Raw genomic sequence first — 20000 nt, 5'->3', positions numbered from 1 at the left:
AGGAGACCACTAAGGTCTATATAAAAGAGACTTCAGATACAGTATTAGGGGACCACTAAGGCCCATATAAAAGAGACTTCAGATACAGTATTAGGGGACCACTAAGGCCTATATAAAAGAGACTTCAGATACAGTATTAGGGGACCACTAAGGCCTATATAAAAGAGACTTCAGATACAGTATTAGGGGACCACTAAGGCCTATATAAAAGAGACTTCAGATACAGTATTAGGGGACCTCTAAGGTCTATATAAAAGAGACTTCAGATACAGTATTAGGGGACCACTAAGGTCTATATAAAAGAGACTTCAGATACAGTATTAGGGGACCTCTAAGGCCTATATAAAAGCATCCAAAAAGCAGCATGTCATAGGACCTTTAATATAGAGACAATATACACTAGCTACATTATTATGTAATACAGTTCAGAACAGGTGATTGGGAGGTGAGATGTCAGTATTTGCTAAACAGCTTTTTCCTCCTCCTCCACAGCTTGGAGAGTACAGTCCATTCTTCAGAGATCTGGTAAGTTCCCCACAAGAACGCAGACATTTTTAGCCTTTTTTATTCACCGACTGTCTTTTGATTTTTGTTAAATCTCTCTTATTTTCATTTAAAGGAGAACGAGGTGGCAGAGGTGCAGCCTCCCCCTGTGATCCTGCACCCCCAGTCCCAGGACCAGTCACAGAACAATGGAGCCGGCCATTACTCCCAGGGCGGTCACGCCATACGACCCATCGAGCCTCCGCCGCAGCCACCCGTAGACCCCAGGTACCCCCCGCAGTACGATCCCAGATTCCCGGACCCCAGACACACGGGTCAGACGGACGGAAGACCGGCCACCCAACAGGCCGAGAACAGATATCCCATAACTCCACAGCGACGACCCAGCACACCTGTACCGCAGCCTGCTGGCCACTCGGACCCATCGGCATCAGGAGTGAGTAGAGTTCAACCGGGAGAGCTCACCTATACAAACGTCGACAAGTTTATAACGGAGGGTATTGTGTTACGTTGATGCGGGATAAATTGGTGTCAACTTGTGGAATATTTGAATATATCATTGCTTGACCGACTCTACGACTTGTAGTACTTTCTCTAGACAGACTACGGGTCACACACTGCCGAACACAGAGACGGGGACTCGAGTCGCACTTAAATCGCACAAACGGCGACTTCAGACTTGACTTGTGACTCAACCCAAAAGACTTCAGACTTGACTCGAGCTTCGAGACTCGTCAACAACCTGTTTTCATGCAATTATTGCTTTTTAAATCTAAATTCATATATGTATTTCTATTTTATCGGTGCATATACATTGGGGAAACATATGACGAGCTGCATGTCCCTGCCCTTTGCCATAACGTGCAACGTAACGCATGCGCTATGCCTATGTGCGCGCACTCACATATCAAAAAATGCATTGACGATGGCTTCATCAAGTCCTCCCGGAGTTGTGCCTTTTGTCATTAGTTTTGCGTTCAATAACTTCGTAAACAGCAGCAGTAAGCAAACAGCTACATGCAAGGTGTGTGGCACCAAGATAAATGATGCCGGATCAACAACGTCAAACTTCATCAGGCATCTCAAAATGCACCTAGATAGGTCAGTCACTTGCTAATGTCAAAGAGACGTTACATTAGCATATATCGTCACATGTAACAAGCTAACCATCGCAAGGTGTTGTGCTAATGCTGGGAACAGGCAAATTGTATCATTATAGTTGTATCCATATGATGTGACAGACTTAGGTTAATTTTTCCACCAGGTTGTTGTTAAATAGCAATACGGAAAGTATCAGTTATCACATGTTTGCACCATGGTTGGTGTATTAACTTTATTTTTTTAATAAAGCAACATATTTTGACATACACAGTATTTTACATTCAGATTTACTGTTGCCCTACCGTAACCATTCACCCTGTTTTAGTGAGACCCTGGGTCCATATAAGGGCAGGGGGATTAAAGCACCACGTACGGAGTGTAACACATAACACATAAAACGGGACAAGGTGACAAACAGACAACAGGGAAGTGAGAAGGGACGATATCAGAACTGAAAAGACGTGATTGGACAGGACAGTTGACAAGCACAAGGACGTATTATTAGTGATTGGGTAGAATAATCTGTGATTCACATTGGGTGGTCACGGTTAGGGTGTTGAAAGGAGTTGGAAAAATGTTATGCATAAGTGTGGATAGTGTGTGCCTATGTGTATGAGTAAAGTGGTAACTGCAGGGGCAAAGGGAAAAAGAAGATAAATAATATAAATAATGTAAAAGAAAGAGATTTTAGAAACATTAGAAATGGGGACCAGGTGTCTTCAAAGGCTGACATTTACTTCCCTCTTGGTGCGTTGTGTTTTTCCATTGAAATGTATTCTGAGATTAAATTTGTCCAGTGATTGATGTGGCAAGATTTCTTTGATTTCCAGTTTTGGAGGACTACTTTCTAGATAGCTAGAAAAATGAGCAACGGATTCCTGAATTTTTGCGGGATGTGGATTTCGGAGATGTCACCAAGGAGACGGAGTTTTGGAGATGATGGGATTCTGTTGCTCAGGGTGGTGGACAGTGTCTCAGTGACCGTGATCCAGAAAGAGTGAACTGGTTGACAGAGCCACACGGCGTGCAGATTGTCGTCTGTGCTACCTAAAGTGCATAGTGAACAGATACCTGTGTTTGCTAGGCCCATTTTGAACATTTTACTTTGGGTGAAGTGAGTTCTGCGAATTACTTTATATTGTATAAGCTGCAGGTTTGTGCTAGTGGTCATGGAAAAGGTATTCTTACAGATTTAGGTTGGAAATCATTGTACCGTATATAGCTGGGCGGTTAGTTTTTTGAAATTATTAATTATCTTCTGTAAGCTGAGAGGGTTGTAATGTGTTGTCGGTGAGTCAGATTTTATCTTTAATTTTAAGTCTAAGTTGTTGATATTGAAGGAATTGTTCTCTCCCAACCCCATATTTCTGTGTGAGTGTGTTAAATGACATGAAATGGTTGTTCTCAAATAGGTGGTGAAGATGTGCGATTTCTTTTTGTGCCCATATGGAGAAGTAAAAAGGTTTGTTCTGTAACATGAACACTGGGTTGTGCCAGAGTGGGGTGAACTTGTTTAATTCTAGTGATGATTTTGTGATTCGGTTCGTTTTCCACCAGGCTGTCAGAATTGAATAGATTGGCGTTGGTAGAAGTTAGATTTCTTGATTGATTGTGAGAGGAAGGGGAGATCTGCAATTGGGATGTTTGTACATTGGTTTTGTTCCAGTTCCAGCCACGGGTAATTGTACTTGTGTATATTGATCCATTTAACCAAGTACTGTAATTGATTTGCCAGGAAGTAGTGATGAAAGTTTTGTGTTGTGTTGAGTGATATTCTGGGGTTTCTTTTCCAATAGAATAGTGTTGTTAATGAATTGAGAGTTTTTTTTTTTTCCAATAGAATAGTGTTGTTAATGAATTGAGAGTTTTTTTTTCCAATAGAATAGTGTTGTTAATGAATTGAGAGTTTTGAACCATTTGTCTGTAGGAGTGATGGAGATCATAGAAAAAAGGTAGTTAAATCTGGGGTAGGGTTTTCATTTTGACTGCAGTTATTCTTCCGATGAGTGCGAGTGGGTGTTAAGACCAGCGTCTCTATTCGTCTTTGATTTTCCTGAGGAAGGTAGTATAGTTGAGGATGGAAAGCTCTGACAGCCTGGGGGAAATCTGAATCCCTAGGTACTTGATGTTTCCTGTGTGAAGGTTGAGGGAAGTGTCCTGAGCTCCAAAATCCCATGCGTCATCTGAGAGGGGTAGTAAAATTGATTTATTCCAGTTGATAGTGTAATGTGAGACATGCGAGAATCTGTTGATGATACTGACAGTTTGTTTAAGTGATACCTGTGGGTTCTGTAAATAAAGTAAATATATAGGTTGAAAAGTCTGCGGACATTATCTGTGGCGTGTCTATTTTTTTATGAAGCCCGTCTGATCTAGATGAATGAGTGTGGAAGTGACTGTTTCTATTCTGGTTGCTAGTGCTTTGGTGATAATTTTCAAGTCAGTATTCAATAGTGAGAGAGGTCGGTAGCTAGAGGGGTGAGATGGGTCTTTGTTGGGTTTTAACAGTAATGTCATGGCTGCTGTATTCATGTGTGTGGGTATGGTGGAGGAAGTTTTTATTTCTATAATTACTCTGTTGAATAGTGGTGATAATATGTCCCAAAAGTGTTTGTGGAATTCGGCCGTTAATCCATCTGGTCTGGGAGATTTGTTGCTAGGAATTTTATTGAGGGCTTGTAAGTTCATTGAGGCTAAGGGGTGCGTCTAGAATGTCAGTTTGTTCTGCAGTTAATTTTGGTAACGTCAGACTGTTTAAGAAGGTGTCGATTTCTGATTGCATAGGTTGGTGAGTGGGGGAATAGAGGTTGCTGTAGAAATTCTGAAATATGTTGTTTATATCCTGTGGGTTTTGATTAATGTTTCCTGTGGAGTCCAAGATGGCTGGGATGATTGATTTCTCTTTCTTGTGTTGGAGTAGATTTGCTAAATATTTACTGTTTGCTTTATTACTGTATTGAAAACCATTATATTTCAGTTGCTGAATTTGAAATTTTTTTTTTTTTCTGTATAATATCGTCAAGTTGCGTTCTAAGTACTTTTAATTCCTTTTGTTTTGGTTCACTGGGATGGCGGATATTTCATTTGTTGTTATAATGTATTTTCCAATTGTTGTTGCTGTTTTTTCCTGTATGAAGAGTATGATAACATTTTCCCTCTGATTACGGCCTTCCCAGTTTCCCACAGCAGTGAAGGTGAGGTGTTTGTTATTCTCCAACTGTCGCTAAGGCCATAGTCCCCCATATATTGCTTTATTGCATCAGTGGAATGCCAGTTTCTTAAGTTGCCAGAGGTGCTTGAGAGGTCAATTGCGGGATTGATGACAGTACTGAAGTCTCCCGCTATGATGAGATTGTTTGAATTTGATAATATGGAGAAAAGATTGTGGAAGAAAGATGGATCATCATTGTTAGGGCCACAAATGTTTGCCAGTGTAAATGTTGTACGGTTGAAAGTTGCATTAATGATGATGAATCTTCCGTCTGGGTCCACGATGGATTGGTTTAGTGAAAACTGAATATCTTTATTTATTAAGATTGAGACACATCTTTGTTTGCTGTTGAAGAGTATATTTTGTCAAATTGTCTGAATTTAAGATCCTATAAATCTGTGTCTGTTAAATGTGTTTCTTGTAGGAAGCAAATATCAGCCTTTAGTTTTATTAGACGATTTATTACTTCAAGTCTTTTGGATTGTATATGGCGTGTGAGTTTTTGCTCGTCAGTGTTGGGTGGATGTGTGTCATATCTCGCATTACATGTTTTCCAGCGTTTTTGTTGGGGTTGAGTGATGTAGAACATCAATACAAATCTAACAGACAGACACTGGACAAGGGGACTTTTACACATATAGACAAGGACAGACAAAAAGACAAGACATAAACAAACAATATGCAAAGAAAGGCACATGCCTTATCAGAGATTGATAGGAGGGAGGGAGAGAGAGATCAAGAGAGAGAGCAATTGTGCATTTATTCAGAAGCCAAGGTGTTATTTCAGGGCTTCGGATTAATTGTCCATTTAACCAACCGTGCGGATCTCACCTCTGCTCGAATCTCGCGATTCTCGCACCGTCATCCTTCCCACACCGTCATCGGTTACCAAGCATCTTCTGAGCACGTCTCCCAAGTGTCCTCTAAGCACGTCGGTGTATTAACTTTCAATACAGAAAAATGTAACGCGTGATGAGGTTGGGCTTTCCGGCCAGTTAGTAACACAGACAAACATGTATTCTTTGGTGCAGATACCAAAATGTTGAAAAATACAGTTATGAAATTGAAACAGAGTTCTTAATTTGTGTTTCTTCAGATTGCATTGCAATAGACCCCATAAAGTTCTCCTACAACTGATTGTGATACTGTACTGTATGGATGGTAGCTACAGGACATGCTTTGAATTCATAAGACTAACAATACAGTGTTAGGGACAGATCAGATGGCTTGAGACTCGACTTGAACTTCCAAAATTGACTCGTGAACATCTCTGGCCGAACAATAAAACTAAATACTATTAAATAATAATAAATAATATTTTTTTTTTAAATGCAGCGTGCAATATTTTATCTGATCATTTAAAACTTATAATCAATAATGCAATAAACTTACAGAAGCCTGTGTCTTCCTCATCAGCTACATCTCATTGCCTTGAACGCCCCTCAAACTGGCAACATGCGAGGAATTCGCGGGGCAGACTTCCTGTGCTTCCAGCAGGCCCGCGCCATAGGCCTGAAGGGAACCTTCAGAGCTTTCCTGTCCTCCAAGCTTCAAGACCTCTACACCATCGTCCGCAGGTCGGACAGGGACAGCGTCCCCATCGTCAACCTCAAGGTGAGAAGCAACCGCTGCTGCGGTTCCGTTTGTACTACACACTTCACACGTACGGACAGATTTCGAGTTTTACATCAAATAGGTTTCTTAGAAACTAAATATACTTTAACGCCCCTTTTTCAGGACACTGTATTTTAAAGATACTTTTGTAAAAATCAAAATAACCCTAGAGATCTTCATTGTAAAGGGTTTAAACAATGTTTTCCACACTTGTTCAATGAACCATAAACAATTAATGAACATGCACCTGTTGAACGGTCGAAAAGACAAGAACAGCTTGCAGGCGGTAGGCAGTTAAGGTCACAGTTATAAGAAAATGAGGAAAGTAAAGAGACACATTATTCCATTTGTTAGTCACATGTCTGTGAAGATTGTCTTAGTTGTTAAATATTTTAATGTTCATGCAAATAGTTAAATATTTTTAATGTTCATGCAAATATTTGCATATGTTAAGTTTATTTTTTTGCTGAGTATATAGCCTATGTATTTCGGCGCTGCTTTATGAAGAACACGTTATGGAGGAGAAATTAAATTTAAGGCATTGTACCGTCTTCCTCGCAGGACCAAGTGTTGTTCAGCAGTTGGGAGTCTCTCTTCGGCGACGACGCTAACAAAATGAGGGGGAACGTGCCAATCTACTCCTTCGACGGTAGAGACACCCTCAGGGACAGCGCATGGTGAGTCTTTGTTTGTACAATAATCTTACATTTGATACAGGGCTTGCACAAGCACAGGAGGCATTTCTGCGTCCGTACCGCAGCGCCTCCCGTCTGAACCATTTCCCATCTCGACGAGATGAGACGCGCAACAAATTGAAATTATTACTGAATTAATATAAATGATTGAGTAAGCTAATCTACAGTTGCACTCCTAAGTTTACATACCCTGGCAGAATTTGTGAAATACGACTGATCATGCAGAAAACCTCTTTTATTTAAGGGATAGCGGTCAGGTGAAGCCATTTATTATCACATAATTGCGTTTGCCCTTTTTGAATAACAATGACTGAAATCGCCTCGATCAAAAGTTTACATAGCCTTTAACGAACCATTTCACTGAACCACGAGAAAATCAAAAGAGCTGTCAAGATTAGCGAGAAAAGGTAGTAGTGTATAAATCAGGAAAAGGATACAAGATATCCAAAGATTGAAAAATGGCGGTCAGTAATGCTCATAGTTTGATAAAGAAATGGAGAATTTGCGGGGGGCTGGAATCAAAGATTTCAGCCTCAACTACCAGATAAATTGGTCGGGATGCAAACAAGGAACCCTCAATAATTCAGGTTGCCAGAAAAATAATAAAATATGCCAAACAGCACCTGTACAAGCCTAAGAACTTGTAGAACACGAGACCAAAATGTGAAGTTATTGTCACAACCATAAACGTTTGGAGAGGAGTCACAACCCAAGAATTTAGGGGACCTGGAGGCTTTTTGTCAATAAGAATGGGCATATCTACCATCTGAGGAAAGGGGTATTCAGCCACAACTATCACAAAAGACTGCAAGCTGTCATTGATGCAAAAGAGGGCAATACGCTGTATTAAGATCTAAGGGTACATAAACATTTGAACCGGGATCACATTGCTACGTTTTGTTTTATGATTGCACTATTCTGTAATACTTTACGGTTTAATTTGAATCCCATTCAAATAAAAGTACCACGTTTTTCCCGATAACTTGTGTTTTCTTAAAAGAACGGCATACATTTCACAAATTCTGCCAGGGTATGTACACTTATGAGCACAACCGTATAGGGCCCTAGATCGCGGAAGGCTTGCGTCATTTAAATGCAACAACGGCGGTGTTGCAATATCTTAGAATTCCTTACGGGGAAGGCGGAAACTATGCGCTATAGCTTTAAACCCACATTTAAGGAGATTGCCACCGTCCCGCCGCATTAGCACAAGAGGATGTTGCAGAAGTTGTCGACTCTTTCTCCGTTCTGGAGCCTCTTCTGTTTAACATCGACACGCTTCCACTGGCTCAGATTATGGAAAACAACAAAAAGTGTTACCACAGTTATGCGGACGACACACAAATTTACATAACCTTATTGCCAGACTCGACTAGTGTAACAGTGTCTTTACAGGTCTCCCTAAAAAAATCAGACGGCTGCAGCAGATTCTGAACGCTGCTGCTCGAGTCCTCGCTTAGACCAAGAAAGCGGATCACGTCACTCCAGTTCTAAAGTCCTTACACTGGCTTCCTGTGCGTCAAGGAATTGATTTCAAAATACGTTTGCTGGTTTATAAATCACGTAACTGTTTAGGGCCCAAATACATTTACAATCTGCTGCTACACTACGAACCACCCAGACCTCTCAGGTCGTCTGGGACAGGTACCCAGAGTCAGAACTAAACGGGGGGAAGCAGCGCTCAGTTTTTATGCTCCACGTATCTGGAACAAACTCCCAGAAAACTGCAGGTCCGCCGTAACTCTGTTCTTTTAAATCAAGTTTTTTATGTCGCCTTTCTTTAAATAATTGTTCAATTCTTAAACTGCACTGTGTCATTCTCGTATTTTATCTGTTTTTTTAATGGTTTATGTAAAGCACTTTGAATTGCCCTGTTGCTGAAATGCGCTGTACCAATAAAGCTGCCTTGCCTTATCACTGCCATGCAGTTGGCGCACACTTTAAGTTGAGATGTGGTTCTGAGCTGTCGGAAATGTTAAGTGCAAAAAAAAACAAAGGCTACTACTAACACCACGCGCTTGTTTTTGATTCCCCGCAGGCCAGAGAAAATGGTGTGGCACGGCTCGAGCAACAAAGGTCACCGGCAAATGGACCACTACTGTGAAACATGGCGGGCAGGCGACCCCGCCGTAACCGGTCTGGCATCATCGCTACAGAGCAGGCACCTCCTGCAGCAAACGTCCAGCAGCTGCTCGGGCTCCCACATCGTCCTGTGCATCGAGAACGCCTTCACTACACACTCCAAAAAATAACTTTTTGGCGTTCCGGGCCCCACATTTTAACTCCCCCGAAAAAACACGCGGCGTCTGACGAACGGGACCCGCGGCTCTGCGCCCGGCAGAGACATTGTCCGCCCCTCCGCAAACGCCAAAGAGACGAGGCGAACAGAGGGGCGTCGGTCCTTTTTTCTCGGGGGCATCGGCACATATTTTCTCCAAGGGGCGGAACGAGAGCGGAGAAGCTAAACGCATTCTCAAATTGTATCCATTTGTATATTACACGTTTTTGTTGTTGTTGACGTCATCAATGTTTTACCTTTTGAACCGTTTATCAAAAAATGCTATATCCATCCTTTTTTTGTATCGTAGGTACCGATAATTTCCACATTTATTTCATTTTAGGGTTACGATGGGGAACGGCAAACGTTTAAAGACTATTTTAAAGAAGACGATTGATATTTATTTGTAAATGAAGTTAAATGCCCTCATTTATATCGTACGCAGCACAAAACATTTGACTTTTCTTTCAAGAGTTTCTAAGGCCTGTTACGAAAAGGTCAATTAGGGAACCGCTCCATTTGTATGCATGATTCTACAAATATGTTAACGCTACCGTAGAGGACGAGATTCCTCAGAGCTGAAATAGAGCCTTTAGAATGTGAAATGGTGATTTTCCCCTCATGCCGCTTTATAAAAAGCTACGGGCGAGCGAGGAGAGGGCAGTTTTTGCAGTAGCCCCGTTTGAATTCCAGAGACTGACCTGGCCTCGGCGCTGCCGACGTCCTGCGGATATCCATTTTTATAACAAATTGTGCTGTACCATTTGTCCCGGGCACTGAATAAAAGTGTTTTTCAACTAATGTCACGTAGCGTACATGTGCGTAGAGTGTTTGTGTGTGGAATTGTTTTTTTTTCTGCCGACCCAAATGTAGACAGGCCACAGGTGGACTTACTGCTAGACATTAAGAGAATTACTTATTTTAACAGGTTTCTGTGCTCAGTGTCATTGGTGCCATAGGTGAAGTTGACTGCTTTAGTTTTGCTAGTGCATTTGTTGCTTTCTTGTGGAAGGTGCTAGGGTTGCTCTTGTGGCTGAAACTGCTTGAGGTAATCAGTGGCAAGAGCGGGGGTTAACGAGCGTCCATTGCGAGCAATCATGAGCATCAGCAGGTGCTTGATAAGCGATTAGCGAGATGCGTGGACGGGCAGCCACACCTGCAGCCGACAAGCAGCTCCAACTAGTATTTGTTGCGGCGAGCGCGCAGATTGAATTACAAGTAAAGTCAGCCTTTGCATCGCCTCCTTGTCATCGCCTGGTAAAGCTCCAATACTAACCGTCACGCACTTCTCCGATGCAACACTACCGGGTATTTGTCAAATTCAAAGACACAAACAATTGAAAGACCTTTTCTTTCAATTGTTTGTTTCCCCAACCCCTTGAACTTTTCCACAGTGTGTCACATTACGACCACAAATGTAAATGTATTTCATTGGGATTTTATATGATACACCAACACAAAGTTTTGTAAAGTGGAAGGAAAATGATACATGGTTTTCACAAATAAAAAACTGAAAAGTGTGGCGCGCTAAAGTCTTGTGCCCCCTTTACTCTTACACTCCTAAATAAAATCCAGTGCAACCAATTGCCTTCAGAAGTCACCTAATTTGTAAATAGAGTCCACCTGTGTGTCATCTAATCTCAGTAGCAATACAGCTGTTCTGTGAAGGCCTCAGAGGTTTGTTAGAGTGAACGTTACTGAACAAACGGCATTGTGAAGCCCAAGGAACATACCACACAGGTAATAACAGGGATAAAGTTGTGGACAAATTTAAAGCAGAATTAGGTTAGTGGCGGTTAAATGAAGCTTCGCCAACCAATGTCTTTATTTTCTCAGCTCACTAGATGGCGCTCTATGTTCAACAAAGGGTTGAAAACCCACTGAATTGCCATTCCTTTAACCTTTTTCTTTGAACAGAGAGCGCCATCTTGTGAACTCAGAAAATAAAGACAGTGGTAGGCAAAGCTTCATTTGACCATCACTAGGTTAGGTTAGGAAAAAATATCCCAAGCTTTGAACATCTCACAGAGCGCTGTTCGATCCATCGTCCGAAAATAGAAAGAGTACGGCGCGACTGCAAACCTACTGAGACGTGGCCGTCCGCCTAAACGGACAGGCCGGGCGAGGAGAGCGTCGATCGGAGAAGCGACCGAGAGGCCCGTGTCAACTCTGGAGAGCAGAGATCCACGGCTCAGGTTGGAGAATCCGTCCGCGGGACAACTATTAATCGTGCACTCCGCAAATCTGGCCTTTTTGGAAGAGTGGCTTCGCTGCAACGCAAACAAATTCATTCACCTCTATTCGCACATAATGAGGCATATTTTCAGTTGTGATTCAACTATATTTTTGACCAACTACAGGGCACTTAACATCTACAACAGGTCTACAAAATGAATTTTTCAAGAAAAAACCCAAACTATAGAATGAAACCATTCACAGTGAAACAAATTGCATCGTTGCCTCAGTGGCAAAGTTGATGCCGAGTAGCGTACGTGCTGCTGGGTGGTCCCCCTGCAGCCTGTTACTTAAGTGTGTTTTCACATATAAACGAATTTCTTTTAAAAATGAGTGATGTGAGGGATATTGATAGCCAAACAATCTGTCATTTCACATAACGCTGAAATGTCTTACCCTATTCATGGTGGACAAATCCCTCTCTCACAGTTGACACTTGAGATTGGCACTGTGAGGGCAATGGCTGCCAGTTTACTGAGGGAGGGGTACCGCTCATCGTGCTGGGATGCCAGTTTGCTCATTGCGGTAAGCTGGTCCGTATCCTGAAACGTTACAACACAGACGGTAGGCGATTAAGCTGGGTTCCTCTGTCGTGTTTCTGAAGAACTTAAATTGTGTCTAATTTACCTCGAATGCTCCGGTCAGCATATGCTGCTTAAACGATTCTCGTTCTCGCAGTGTGCGAAGTGTCCGGTTGCTGCAGGAATTTGGTGGACGGGGTGTTGATGTTTTCCAAATTGATGGAATCATCCTCCTTGACTGGCTCCCATGATATTGAGGTTTTGGAACCTTCTTTCAAGACTGTCGTGGAGGCCATCAAAATAATGTTGCATTACCTAAACATGGCACAAAGGAAATTATAAACTTTTATTGATCGACTCCCTGTGGAAATAACATTTCAATCAAACTAAGACTGGGCTCTGTCATTTTATTTTATTTTTCTTAGACCGATACTCCTTAGCAGCCAATCAAAACAAATGTACCCATGTCCTGTACTGGGACCAAAGGACCTCTCTTGTGAGCTTCACCAGGGGTCTCGTTTATAAACGTGGCGTACGCACAAAACGGGGCTGAAAACGCGCGTACCCCACTTCCCATGCAAAGGTTGTGATTTATAAAAAACAAAATTGACGGGAGAATGTGCGGTCCTCCGCGCAAACTCTGACCCTTGCGTACGCACATTTTGGAGACGATGGGAATTGGTGACGCAGATGGTGAGGTGGTGAACTGAAGTCGGGGTGCAGAAAGTACACGGAATAACGATAACACGTAATATTTTCAAGTTTTCATGCCTCGCGCACATTTTTTCACTCCATATCATCCACGTTATCATGAAGATTAAATCCAGAGTGATAATTGTTCCATAAACACCTCGTAAAATCCAACTCAAATCTTAAATCAAAATTCGTTCTTAATGTTTAATCAGCGCTGTCTCGCCGTCGCATTGTCCGCTACAGAGCGTAGGAGGAGGAGATGGCCCGACTCCACGGAATACAGGATAGCATCAAATAACCTAGTGTTAGATAACGGCAGAACGCAGTGTAGCCTAAATAACTAAATATATGTCTTTAATTCATCAAATGTCAAAGTCTGGAAATTACATTACATGTCATTTAGCTGATGCTTTTATCCAAAGCGACTTACAATTGCTATATATCAGCGGTTGCATGCCTCTGGAGCAACTAGGGGTTAAGTGTCTTGCTCAGGGACATATTGGTTGATGTATCGCAGTGGGAATCGAACCCGGATCTCCCACACCAAAAGGCATGTGTCATATCCGCTACGCCATCACCATCCTAATACAAATACAGCCGTTAAGCTCTCGCGCAATCGTTACGCTTAATGTCCTCGTTATTGGCCCGAACTTCAATACTGTTCAATACTGACGAAACCTGCATGAAGAAAAGTGTGTTTGCCTATTAGTCTTTGGTCTTCAAATTGTATCTCGGGGTGGGGGATACCACTAGTTGATGTTGTTGTAAACATAAATACTGCCGTGACCCCCGGTGCGTAATGCTGCATGATGGCACTGCTGGCCATGCAGGAGCATTACGCACGCAAGAATCGGCAGAGAAAGAGGCTTCGGGGACCACGACGATGACTGGCTAATAGGGATGGGCATGATTACTCGACGATCGATAATTGATTATTAAGAATTTCGTCGATCACGTTAATTTGTCATCGATTAAACTAATGCCGGTTGCGTTGCGTAGTGTGAGTCTTGAAGCAATGAACTGAATTTCATAGTGTGGCAGCAATTAAACACTTTACCACTCGGGGGCAATATTTGACTCCATACTCAGTTACCTGGCTGCGAGTTAATGTTTTGATTTCAAAAGTAATCATGAAGAGTACACGGCTAAGTGTGTCGTGGGACCATTTTGATAAAAAAAAAAAACGACTTAGTTCACTGCAAACACTGAGATGCCGTGTATAAGTACAACACGGACACGACTCAAATGATGTAGCCTACCACTAAACAAAGTGTATCCGAGCCTGTTAATGTCGGTGGCGGCCGCGGTGCATCCTGCTCTCAGTCTCAACCTAGCATAAACTCGGCGTTAGCATGGAGGAGCTGCGATGCACAACGAGCAGAGAAAGTTACCCAAGGGACCTGCAAGTTCATTGACATGGATATTAGAACCAGCATATCACATTCCGTCACGACATACCATCACCAGACTGGTAGAAACTCACTACGAAGAACGGAATAAGGTTCCCCGGGTTGGCCAAGTTAGCGCGGAGGTACCTGTGCATCCTGGCAACGCGGCTGTTTTCGGCAGCTGGACTGACGGTCACCAGGTAGCAGTCGCGTCTGACCCCAGATCATGTCAACATGCTTATCTTTCACAACAAAAATCAGTAGACTGGTGCAGAAGTTGTATCTGAGTTAGCCTACTGGTTATTTTGTTATTAGGCTTTGTCCGTGCCTTGGATAGTTTTGAGTTACATTTTGACAAAACCTGTCAGATCTAGTATTAATATGTTTTTGTTAAGTTATTATTTAACATTATTCTTTTTATTTATTATTTTGGAACAAACGATGGTCTCTGTTTAAGAACGCCGGCACGCAGCTGCAGGTTCTGCTGCTTCCGAGCACCGCAGCTCATATCTATAATCTATATCTATAACCTCCAGTTTAACTGCCACAAGTTGTTCTTCTTGTAATTAAGATCTCATCGAGGAAAAACACGCTGTATTTTTGTATTTTCATTGCATTTTTAACTTATAAAAAGTTAATTAAATAAATAATTAATTTTAATATCAAAATGTTAATGATTAATCGATCGTCGATCGTTCTAAGAAAATTTAATCGAATGCCCATCCCTACTGGCTAATATGCCGATTTAAATTCCCTAAAGCTGAGCTCTTGGATCTATGTACTGAATTGGGTCCAGTAGAGAGGGCAACGTGCCGGAACCGTGCCATCCCGGTCCAAATACAGGTCCTCGCCACTCTGGGGGAAACCGGCTGTTTCCAGAGGGAAATGGCAGACAGCGAAGTGTTATATATAAATATTATATATAAGCTTCACCTTTATCACTAAGGCTTGTTTGGATATAATATATAGTTCTCTTAAATCTAGGTCTGGTATATCAAAGCTGTCCCCGAGTGCCGTAATGCCTGCCATTTTGGACGGTATTATTAATATAGGTAGTCTATGGATCAGGTTTCCCTGCACTGTGCGAGAACAGGCCAAAATTATAAAATACGTTTTTTTGCTTTTTCTCCGCCAGTTGTCATGATTCGGCGTAACGAAAGAACAACTGCCAGTGTCATTGACATACTGATCAGCATTCATGAGGTGCTTTGCATTGACTATTTATGGTTAAAAATGGGCGTGTACAGGGCGGGATAAGAGGCTGATCACACTTGTAGGTAATCTGTGATTTATAAAGGGAACGTTGCTTACAGATGTGTACGCACAGTTTTAAAAATCTGAATCTTTTTTTGCCGTACGCCATTTTTGGCTTTTGGGCGTACGTACACTTTTAGTAAGGATCCTATGCACAGTTTTAGAAATGAAACCACTGGCCTCTACCTCTCCTCTCCTCCTCATCGATGATGTTAAATGCACCCAATCCTGCAGGGTTGTCAAGAATGAGCCAGGGGGCTGTGCATCACCTGCATCTTTGATGTTCTTCAGGCATGCCATAGTCACTGGAACCTGATAAAGGCAGTTGCACAATGCTCAGCAGTTTTTTTTATGTAATGTGCACTGATTGAACAGCCTAGAATTTAGTTGTACTGCTTTACAATTATGAGATGCATGTTAAAAGTACCTGCTCTTTAATGGCCAGGAAGTTGACCGTCTCTTTCTGGAAAATCCTAGAAAGCCGGGCCAAGCGTGGTAGTACATCTGCCTGTAGGTATACTGAAGCCACAAAGCAGTATGTGCAGCAAAAACCATAGAGGCCCTTGGCTACTGGGCACTTATGGACCTCAGTCTCCTCAGACAAGGCAGTCATGACAGCACTGAGGTTCTTTTGCAATGTAAGAATTACCAGAGGCCTGTACTACGAATCGAGATCAACACGCCCTGGATTTATTTCAGTTACCTAAATAAATAACCTAACACCCACGGTCCCGCGTAAGCTGTGTCACGACAGTGATTAACAACTAGTTTGAGCAACCCAGGGTTTCCCAATCCAGCGCACCGTAACCAATCGCAAACATCTACCAGAGCCGCATATTTTAAATAAGAAGAGCAAACTATAATCCTACATAAATATGAAGAACACAGACCTGGTTTTACAGGCAAAACGCAATACAGTTGCTGCTTCCTAAAACCGGAAGGAAAGCTGGCAATAAAATAGCCGACGCTGTAAATGCGTAAATCACAAGGCTTATCGATATCACTTCCCCATCAGTCAGACACAAGATCTGACCATAATTACACTTGTGCTTCCCATAAACTGTCGTTGCTTTAGCCTATTATTTCAGTTGCAACCCTGGCAGTGGTAAGCAATTCGTGAGAGCAAAAATATAAAAACATAATTCAGACCGATGTGCGCATTGGCAACGGCCTATACTTAACTCCCTCCACTGAAAATCTATATCTTTCATAAAAATACCCATCAAGGAATGTTAACGGGGTTGTCGATCTCTAAATGTTTGAACTTTTATGAGCGCACCTCTCTCTCTGCGCACCGAGCTCCGCCTGATCTTCTAAGAACGGTGACGCCGTTATCAACCGAGTATTGATTGGTCAGTAGACGGTGCTTTTACACCGGTTGATCTCTGTCTCCAACATAACCTGCTCCCGAGCAGGTTAGGTGTTCAGTATAAGTTACCACTGTGATTTAACCTGGTAACAAGTAATCCACCGATACACAAAACCCTGGGCTGAACCTGAAGTTCCCTCGTTAACGCCAAATCTTACTTCAGAGTACAGGCCTCTGGTGCTGTGATAGCCAGCGTGTATCCTTTATTTGCTGAAATCTATTTTAGTAGTCGTGTAAAAGCATAATGCTATAATAATAGCACACATTGCATCTGGAGTACAAAATAACAACCACAATTGTTGTTAAAAGCGTAAAGTATTTTCTCTCACCTTTATTTTTAAGTCCTCAAGGCCTAAAGACTGTGATGCAGCTTTCAGAACAGCTGTTCTGTTGGCACTGTTCTAAAAGTACTGATGGAGCTGCTGTAAATGGTCTCTAAAGGTAGACATGTAGGAAACCTCAGATGAGGCATCCTTGCATGCCAGGGCGAGGCGATGGGCAGCACAAGCAACTGGCATCAACCAGGGGAAGTCATCCTGGAGCTGCTTCGCTACACCATTCAACTTTCCTGTTTCAATAATAGAGAAACAAAGTAATCAAACAAAGGCTGCATGCCTTTGTTTGATTACTTTGTACAACATCCATTATGCTGCAGTCCTGGGGGGCAAAAATGTCTTGTTGAGGTCAGAGGAGAATGGGCCGAGTGATTCAAGCTGATGATGATGATTTGACTAAAATAACCACTCGTTACAACCGAGGTATGCAGTAAAGCTTTTGTGAAGCCACAACACGCACAACCTTCTTGAGGCGGATGGGCTACACCAGCAGAAGACCCCACCGGGTACCACTCATCTCCACTAAAAATAGGAAAATGAGGCTACAATTTGCACAAGCTCACCAAAATTGGACAGTTGAAGACTGGAAAAATGTCGTCTGGTCTGATGAGTCTCGATTTTTGTTGAGACATTCAGATGGTAGAGTCAGAATTTGGCGTAAACAGAATGAGAACATGGATCCGTCATGCCTTGTTACCACTGGGCAGGCTGGTGGTGGTGGTGGTGTAATGGTGTGGGGGATCCATTTCGCCTTCAGAACTGCATTAATTCTTTGTGTCATTGATTCAACAAGGTGCCGGAAGCATTCTTTAGAAATGTTGGCCCATATTGATAGGATAGGGTCAAACACGGTATTAGTATGGTGTTCATAATAATCCTTTAGGTGAGTGTATGTGGTTTACTCCAGTCCAGTTCATGTGCAGATCCAGTTGCCTTTTAACAGACACATCTGTGCTCTTGTCTACCTCCGACCCAATAGCCACAGAGGACTGAATTGCTTTCAGAATTGGTTCTTCAACCACTCGGCGAATATTTCCAGCATCTCATCAATAATGAGGTGAGACCGGTAGTTGGTCTTTTTTCCAATCTCAAATGATGAAATATTATGAGTTTTGTTTATTTTATTTGTTATTATATGAAATGTAAATATGAACAATAAAACGGTAGTGTGATAATTATTCACCTTTTAGCTTTTCAAAATAGTTACACCCCAGCAACTCCGCAAGATCCAGCAGAGCTGGATAGTTTGTGTGGTGTGCTTTGCTTGTTCTCTCTTAGTTAGGTGATATAGGCATCTGAAGCCCCCAATGATTGCCTCATGTTCAAGTATTATGATGGGGTCTAAGGCAACTAGAACTTAAGAACCTATGCATAGCAGGTAAAATATCTGTTGTGTGGATGTTGCAACAACAACAAAAACAGACTACATTGGAGATATCTCTATTAGGGGTGTGGATTCGATTACATTTTCGATTCTAAGGTCACGGTTCGATTTTCGATTTTTACATATATTTTTTTTAAAGCACAGGTTGCTATGCCATTTTTAGACATCGACTTTTATGCAATATAATATCTGACCTTTGTTCGCAATGTACAACGCTACATTGTCAAATTTAAAACATTTATTAAAAACATAATGTAACAATAAGTTATATCTTCAGTCAATTGGAAACTTGACAATTTGTCAATAAAGTAAAAAGAAAAAAAAGTTTGCTGACTGAGGGCAGACGCACAGCGGTGTTTGGTGTTTTAAGCCCCCGATATCGTCTTCCAGGCAGCGTTGCTTGGAAGGCAATGGTTATGGTTATGTGCAAGGAGGTAAGCTTCTCCTCACAACGTGTACCTCCTATGGCGCCATTTTGATGCTAACAAGCACTCACCCCCCTGTTAGCATTCCATTGACTGCCATTCATTTTGACGTCACTTTGACAGCGAATAACTTTACATCTGAAGTGTTTAAACACTCTATTTGTCCATTGTTTATTTCTAAAGAAACACGACAATGTATAAAAGGCTCCATTACCTTGTATCTCACGTTATAGCTCCGTAGCAGACGTTTTTGTAAAAACAGGCTAACGATTGTGTCATAACCACGCGACTTTCTGTCGCACAGTAGAGAAATTACCGTATAGTCAGGAGAAACTCGCAGGCAATCGGGGGGACGTGGAGGCATACAGTCAAGGGAGAAACCCATAGAGAGTCCATGAAAGCATCAGAACAAATTATTTCAGTAACGTTTTGCTCCTGCTCCTACGCTCGTGGACAGCTCCTACTCACGCTCTCTGTCTCTGCAAGATTCGGAATGATTGAGATTTCTCTTGGCACAGCTACCAGAAGACTTACAAATTTCAGACAGGTTGCTCACGTCACATTTATGTCTTCAAGCTCAGTTTGAGGCTGCGCAGCAGCTGTGCAGTACGCTCAACCATCACCGGAAACGTGCTTCTAATTGACTTCACTGGTCTCCGTCGAAGTCTATAGCGTCGCTGTGTCCATTTCTTTCACTGTCTATGGTTTGAACTTGGTAGCACCCATATCCCAACATTCATTTCGGCATTCAATGAGGGTCGGGTTTCCAGGACATAAACAGACCATCAACGGGGACAATTGTAACAATTTTCGCCATCTTATTCATCACTAAATTTACTTCTGACAACGTTTTAGGCGAGAAATTAACTGTGTAGATTTCAAATATAGGCAGTCTTACGAAAATCGTTGCCGAATTGACAGTTTGCTCCAAAGTTTTCGGAGTTGAGAAGCTCCATAAAGTGACGCGACAGCCAAGAATTCACCTCCGGGTTG

The 20000-nt window shown here is 42.2% G+C and overlaps 1 protein-coding gene across 5 annotated transcripts in view; it reads left to right on the top strand.

Annotated features, from left to right (window-relative positions):
• col18a1a (collagen type XVIII alpha 1 chain a) overlaps nt 1-10204 on the top strand; it is a 106510-nt gene extending 96306 nt beyond the window's left edge. For all 5 annotated transcript variants that reach the window (XM_031296505.2, XM_031296502.2, XM_036004269.1 and 2 more), the window contains 5 exons: nt 493-525; nt 620-940; nt 6233-6430; nt 6992-7107; nt 9164-10204. In XM_031296505.2, the coding sequence (XP_031152365.1) occupies nt 493-525; nt 620-940; nt 6233-6430; nt 6992-7107; nt 9164-9377 (882 nt within the window). In that variant the 3' untranslated portion in view covers nt 9378-10204. The remainder of the gene's footprint in view (nt 1-492; nt 526-619; nt 941-6232; nt 6431-6991; nt 7108-9163) is intronic.
• Nucleotides 10205-20000: the final 9796 nt, after the last annotated feature.

The sequence above is a fragment of the Sander lucioperca genome, chromosome 8, assembly GCF_008315115.2.
Source record: "Sander lucioperca isolate FBNREF2018 chromosome 8, SLUC_FBN_1.2, whole genome shotgun sequence".
In the NCBI taxonomy this organism is placed as follows: Eukaryota; Metazoa; Chordata; class Actinopteri; order Perciformes; family Percidae; genus Sander; species Sander lucioperca.
This window is presented reverse-complemented; position numbering and strand designations above follow the sequence as displayed.